The sequence below is a fragment of the Papilio polytes genome, unplaced genomic scaffold (assembly GCF_000836215.1).
Source record: "Papilio polytes unplaced genomic scaffold, Ppol_1.0 DF824270.1, whole genome shotgun sequence".
Taxonomy (NCBI): domain Eukaryota; kingdom Metazoa; phylum Arthropoda; class Insecta; order Lepidoptera; family Papilionidae; genus Papilio; species Papilio polytes.
In genome coordinates, this window is record NW_013524934.1 from 2,909,791 (window position 1) to 2,917,580 (window position 7,790).

Below are 7,790 nucleotides of genomic sequence, written 5' to 3' on the forward strand. Positions count from 1 at the left end.
TTGTTTTTGGTGTATTTTGTTTTGTTTTTAGTGCATTTTGTTTTGTTTTTCGTGTATTTTGTTTGGAAGTCGGTTTTGTTTTTTTTTTTAATTCCACACGAAGTCGCTGGACCTAGTATTATAATAAAAAAAACTTTAGTGATGACTCGAATATTAAAAAAATGAAAACAAAATGTGGATATTCCACCAAAGGAAAACCACTGATGTGTAAAATTGGATCCTACCCATCTATTTAAATCGATGACCCAATTTAGGTAAAGTATATCTCGGTCGTTTTTGTATCAAGCAATTTCTTACGGTACGTGATCTAAAAACTTGGATAAAAGAACTAGTGGCTTTTGAAGTTAAAGAGATTTCTAAATTAAATACGAAATTAAAAAAAAAAAATTCAAAAGAAGTGTTCATTACAAATCTTTCTACATAATTATATTATGGCTAATTATTTCTGTTAACCAAGTTTTAGGCAAGGACTAAGACAAGCAATGGAAATTTAGAATAAAAATCAAAGGATTTAGAAACTTCTTGTGGCGTCAGAAATAAAAGTCCAAGATGTTTAATCAACAATATAATTTAATACAAGAATACAAACTTAAAACTATACTTTTTATAACATAAGGTGGCAAACAAGCAAGCGGCCACCTAAATCCACCGAAATGGAAAGCGACCGCTGTACATACACATCCGCAATTGCAGATGCGTTGCCTACCCATCATCGACGTTAGAGGAGACGCATATAAAAAGGATATTTCCCCTTGCTATGCGTCTTCTCTACCGTCAAGTCCACTTTTCCTTCCTATCCCACCCTCTTAGAGTTATTTATTTATTTATTCATTAAATACATGAAATAATTATTTCATTTTATCAAACACTCACAAGAATACCCACATGTTGAATAAACACAAAAAAGCGTACATAATATCAATACAAATGTTACAGATACATACTGACTTTTAAAACATCAAACTCACTATGTTTATAATCCAAAACTTAAAATACAAGAAATCTGCATATGACTCAAGTTCCAACTTCCTTTATATGTATATATTTAAGACAAGGGTGGAAAGGAAAAAGGACCAAAATTAGGCCTCCATTAAATTAAATTAATAACTAAATACCAAATGACATTAAAATAACAGAATACAATTATACAATTTTTAAAAATAGGTAACAATTTATCTAGGCCTCTTCTGAACGACTTGTAATGTCGTGACCGACGCACCGCCTCTGAAGTCTCGTCCCTACGCCGTTGAACGCTGACCGAAGAAAGCATGGATGGATTGTGTGAAAGAGGATATGCTTAAGGGATTGAATTAAGATATGACGACTGATAGATGTACTATGTGTACCAGTATGTACTATACCTTTTTAGTGCCAATAATAGGAAGCTGATAATGATAATAAAATGTAGTTTAACATTACCAAACAAGCAGGTAAATTTCTACAGTAAATGTATATAAATATGGTGTTGAACTATTGGTAGAACAACTTGGACGTATGCACCAAAGAGCTAACCGATTGTTCGATACCAAGAGGAACTCAGTGCTGTAACCGCGACGAGTTCCAAACTCCAATAATATAAAGTTGAATCCTGGAATTGTGTACGTTAACTGGAGTTACCTTTGGAATCATTCGAATGGAAATTGTTCATAAAAAGATAACGCCCATTTGGATATCATGATATAATTTATTTGGTAGATTGTTTTTTGTTCTTTCAAGGATTTTTTTTTATAATATATCCCATAAACATCTGCGATTGCAGATGCGTTGCTTACCCTTAATTGACGGAGGAGAAGACGCACATAAAGAGGACATTTCCAATTCCTATGCGTCTCCTCCACCGTCAAATGCACTTTTCCTTCCCATCCTTTCCTCTTAAGAAAAGGGTGGAGAGGGAAAGGGAAAGGGACTAAAATTAGGCCTCCGGCACCACACTCATCAGACGAAACGCGGAATTGCTTCCACTTCACGCCAGTTTTCTGTGTGGTCGTGGTATTACACCGGGCGAGCCGACCCATTCGTGCGAAGATGTTAAAGCGGGCTCTACCACTGTTATTGATACTGATGTTGCGAAGTTTTATATGACGTAGATTTTGAATGTTTTTTAAATTTTATTTTCACTTATAACAAAAATAGATGATTGTTTAACCTTAGTTATGTTCCAATTACAAAGTGTGAATAAAATTTGAAATGTTATAAAATTAAAAACATTTTCTAGTTTCGTTCGAGTTTACAATAGTAGGGGCAGAATAATTTCACAGAGTTTGTTGGACAAACAAATAATTAATCTGGCGAGGGTATAGTTTAATTGCTTGTTTTGAGTTTGTCTTGCAATTCCGACTGTATTTCGCGGGAATTCGACTCCAACAGACGATAGACGCCAAGTGTACCGAGTTTTAATAATAAATTACGAAATCGGTGCGGGAGTTTAAGCATTTAAATTTGTATAAAGACAGTCTTCAATTTGAAAGGAAATCGAATATTTTATTAATGATAGAAGAGTTACGAGAATAAAATGATAGAGCGAAATGTTACGTTTTGTACATTTTTAGAGAACTGCTGTATTGTCAACTAGCTTTCGCACGTAACTTCGTCCGCGTGGTATTGAAAAAAGCATGTAACCTTACCTATCTGTTCTTCCAGACTATTCTCTACATTTACACTAAATTACATCCAGATCCGTCTGAACTTTCGCATTTATAATATTTGTAAGAAGTAAAATATCTTGGGGGATAGTCAGATTGTCAGTTACTATGTTTAATTATTTAATTACATTCTACACAAGTAAGTATTAACATTGAATGTGGCTACTAAGATAGAGGAAGACCGAAGCAATTAAGGATGAATTGTTTGGATATTCGTGAATTAAAATATGACGTCTAACAGAGATGTATAGAAGGGATATACGTACTGTACCTACTCTCCTAAAGGACTAGATTAACGATATTTATTTTTAATTATGTACTCAAGTAGTATCTTAACTGATTTTACTTGTTCTCGTGTATACTTACTTTATTTGATTTCGTTTTCGAGTTTTAATTATTTTTTGTATTGTCTGTTACAAGATCAAGTTGGCTAGGATATTGTCTTTGTTCGATGTTATTAATGAATTATGAGGAGATAAAAATTATTAATAATGTTTATTAGTGATTTTTGGAGTTCTGTATTAAGATAAGAAGTTTTTTAAAATGGGTGAGATGAGGCAAAGATTTTTATCATACTAATATTATAAATGCGAAAGTTTAGATTGATGGATGGATAGATGTTTGTTAGTTTGTAGCCTAAACTACTGAACGGATTTCGATGAAGTTTGGCATAGATGTAGAGAATAATATGGCAGAACACTTAGGATACCCACTATTGTTTTATTTTAATTCTACTCTAACAGAGTCGTGGGCGAAAGCTAGTTGGTTAATAAAATATAAAGCATAAAGGTAGTTCAATAAAAAAAGTTTTTATTTTACTTTTAGCTACACATTTTATTGTGTTTACAGACGTTTTATTCCTGTATTTTGTGTACGATAATTATTATTTTTTTATTCTAGTTAGACCAATTTTAATAAGTGCTGGATTTCAGGTCAGGGTTGTTCCTGTAATGAAACTTGGTGCAGTCTGATGTCAAAATTACAGTCATCCGCCGAAGAGAGAAAGAGTAACAGAAGCGATTCCAATAATAGACCGAAATGTTTAAGGCTTAGAAGACGTATTCATAAAGGAGTAAATATATTCTTTAATCGTGTTAAGTGCGAGAGATACCGAGAATTGTAGTTGTCAAATATCTTGGAGGCTTGAAACGCATTAGAAGTTAAACCACTCTGTAATACGCGTAGCACTTGGCCAGCACTAGGCCAGACTAGTCGTTTAACTGTGTTGGCCAAGTGGTAAGCCTTCTGATCAGTACCTGGCATCAGTGATGCATTTAAACGCTAATTTACACTACAGTAAAAATGTTCAAACTATGCCAATTTATACTGACCAACTGGCCAAGCATGAACCTTGCATTTGATGTGTTAAGAGAAGCAAGAAAGGGTATTACGTAGAGCACCAATGACGTTCAGCTGCCAGGATATTTGAAGACTTAGAATGGACCTACAAATTTGACTAAACTATTGCACTACTGCGTGCGATTGTTGTTTGTTTTGCAGCCAATTCAACTGTTTATCGCACAGCTGAAAATCGAGTAGTGCGCGCACCTCCATATAAGCTCGTAATCAAAACGAGAATAAACAGTTGTGCGATAGTTTAGTTTCAGGTGTACGCACGCTCTTATGATTGAAAATTAGTAACTTTGTCAATTTTAAAAGTAAAAAGTGTGTATTTTCCAGAAATGCAATTGTAAAACAAAATGTGAACAAGAGACATTGATCAACATTGGAACGCATTGTGGTAAATCTATGCAAGAGTCACGTAAAAAGCCTTGCCAAGTCCATTTCTGGAAGGCATCCGGAGAACCGCCTACCAAATGTTGTTCTCAGAAAAGTCCACAAAATTTGACATCGAAAAATATTTGTCGTTTTACCGTTGATGCTTATTTTAATTAAAACATTTTAACTGCCAATTGCTTTTAATTCATAGTTTTAAACACACAGTTTAACAGATTTATATGGGATTTGTTGATTACATTACTACGGTTTATATATATGTTGGCAGATGAGTAGGCATTCTGTGCAATGCACTCCCCTAGCATACTACGTACGCACTGCTACACCTAAAACTGTGTTCTACGCATCGACTCTTGAGAAGTTAAGATCCGCTAAGATATATGAAAACTGTAATTCAACTTGATAAGAAAATGGTTGACCATCTTAATCTTACTAATATTATAAATGCGAAAGTTTGGATAGATGAATGGATGGATGGATGGATGTTTTTTAGCGTTTGTAGCCTAAACGGCTGAACGGATCTTCATGAAATTTGGCACAGGTTTAGAGCCTAGTCTGGAAGAACACATATGCTACTTTTTATCCCGGGATAAGTTACGGTTCCCGTGGGATTCATTAATTTAGTTTTTTAATGTTTACTCGATCATTCTGCAACGGTTCAACATATCTTATTGAAATTTGGCACAGATGTAAAACAAAGTCTGGAGTATACATGGAATAAGCTTCATCCCCGAGGTGTCCGGTTCCCGAGGGATACGTACCTTTTTGTTATTTATATAGTTCGTATGTTTTCTAATACCACGCGGACGAATTCGCGGGCAACAGCTCGTTATTACTAAAACACAAGAGCTTAGATAGATGGATGTTGGTCAGAGTGTATAGTCTAAACTGCTAATCCGATTTCGATTAAATTTGATTTAGATATAGAAGATAATCTAGCAGAACACATAGGCTACTTCTGATCCTGAAAATAATTACAATTCCCGTGCGATAGGTTAACTTTATTTTTTCATGTTTACTCGATAATTCTGCAACATATCTTATTTGAATTTGGAACAGATACAAAACAAAGTCTGGAGTAACTCATAGTAGATACCCCGATAAATGTGAGATTCAAGGGATATTTAGTTTTACTTTTTCGTAGTTCTTATGTTTTAACACTGCGTGACTGAAGTCGCGGGCAACCGCTAGTTGTTTATAAACGTCAAATTGAATCTCATCCAATATTAACATTGATTTGTTTGTAAAGGATTATTGGAGTAAATCGTAATGTCGATCTTAATAATAACCATCAGTATCTTTATTGAAAGGGTGTATCAATAAATTGTTAATTGTACTGATTTCAAGAGTATTATTGAACGCGCAATCCTTTGACTAAACTATCGCATAACTGTTTGGTCTCGCTTTAATTCCTATAAGCTTATATATATATATTTTTTTTGTTTTTTTTTTTTTTTTTTGGTGACTGATTTGTCACTGTTTGCCTTGAAGAGGCATTTACAGATTCACCGGGCTTGAGGTGGCCCAGCGCAGATGGCGCTTAGCCTAAACCTCTTTTATGAGTAACTAGGCTCGAGGGCTCCCTCAGGAGCCTCGGCTCGGGCCGTTACTTCGTTATTATTACCGGATTGGGAGGCCACCGAGCTCTTAGATCGCTTCGGTGGTCGCTCCATGGAGTGACTAAGCACAAGGGTCCCCGAGAGGGGACCTCGGCTTGGGCTGTCACTCAATACGCGTTTAGCATTCCGATTCAAGGGCGCCCGAGAGGGCCGAACCTCGACTTGATCGGTTGCTGCTATCTGATCATGAGATCATAAGCTTATATAGAGGTGCGCACACTACTCGATTTTTAGTTGAGCAACTAAACAGTTGAATTGGCTGCGAAGCAATCGACAATCGCACAACATTTGTCTATAGTTTAGTCAAAGGTGTGCGCCCGCTCTAATCTATACTTCTATACTATTATAATAAAGCGTAAACACACACTTCTTTGTTGCCTAAGATGTCAGCAATTACAGCATATTTTTGAATAATTCTTTTTTTAATAATAAGCCCTACACTTATGTCACGCTTTAGGCTATATATTTTTACGCCATTAAACTTAGGGGGTTAATATTTTGGATAAAAACCCTAATGTGAGAAAGAGATCCTAAGTTGCTGCCAACATCAAGGAAGCTAGATTGCCAAGTTTTGTTATGTCATTTTGACATTTGCAATTGACAATTTGACACATGTAAAAAATAAAATAATTTTGTACTGATGAAATCGCACGGGGAAAGCTAGTTATAATAACAATTTCTCTTAATAATGTTCTCCCTCACATAGAACAACTAAAAGCCTATTTTTCAACATTAAAAAACAAGCTTGAAGCTGTATTTAAGGTTACCTTTTTACGATTTTTTCAGCAACATTGAGTGTTATAAAAATATTGTTAAGGTATCCATTTTCAATAACGAAGACACGGCAAGCCACGTTAAAACGTATAAAGGTGTAATATGTTGGGGACAATCTAAGCTGAAACAAAACGCTATCATTACAAGCACCTCGTTACAGCCAGGCGCAGACTTCGTTACAGGTTAATTAAGTTTTATTGCACATTACCCGCCTGTTATGGCACAGCTCTTGATACTTGTTTAGATATAATGTTCTAGCCGTTTGGTTAAAGTTTCTAGCTTTAATGTTAATTTTTTTTAAATCCTATATAGATCAGAAAGGTGTGGAGTGTATCGCTGATCATTTTTTTTTTGGACGACAATCCGCTATTTGATACGGAATGTCGTCCATTTGTGTGGTGTATGTGTGTTTTCGCTGTGAGGTGAGTCTGTGTGTGTGTATATGTATATTGTGCAGTGTGTTTAAGTTACTAGGCTTAATTTTATTCTAGAGAACCAGAGAGCAAATTCTGACTGTTAAGGTAGACGAAGGGGTAGGGGAGGGGGTGGTGCCGAGCCAGTCCCAATTAATATCTTTATTCGGTCCACAATGTGGCAGGCAAATTTCGAAAACGATTGTATTAGTGATTCTTTTTCCTGTAAATTCAGAATGTTAATATGGAAGGTTTTGCATTTGTTTTTGATTGGGAAACCCTAGCGTGTGTAACTGTCGTAAGAATTATGAACATGTTGAAGACTGCAAGGTTAAATCTAACGTGTGTAGCATGCATAAGAAATGACACTTTAACAATCTTGCTTCTCGTCTATACTAATAAAAGATTTGTAATTTTGTATGTATTGAAGTAACTCAAAATATACTAGACCGATTTCCGAATTTTTGCACCATTAAAAAGCTATGTTATCACTGAGTAATAAAGGCTATATTTCTACAATTTTTTTAATATCGGGCGAAGTCGCGAGCAACAGCTAGTGCTAGTGCTAATGCTAGCTAAATGCAAAAATTTCGATGGATAGATGT

The 7,790-nt window shown here is 35.2% G+C and overlaps 1 protein-coding gene across 1 annotated transcript; it reads left to right on the forward strand.

Annotated features, from left to right (window-relative positions):
• Window positions 1-3,081: 3,081 nt before the first annotated feature.
• LOC106104274 lies at window positions 3,082-4,555 on the forward strand. Its single transcript, XM_013284277.1, has 3 exons — window positions 3,082-3,189; window positions 3,575-3,714; window positions 4,323-4,555. Exons 1-3 carry the CDS (start codon window positions 3,186-3,188, stop codon window positions 4,536-4,538), a joined length of 360 nt encoding a protein of 119 aa, XP_013139731.1. The 5' UTR covers window positions 3,082-3,185; the 3' UTR covers window positions 4,539-4,555.
• The last annotated feature ends 3,235 nt before the right edge of the window (window positions 4,556-7,790 follow it).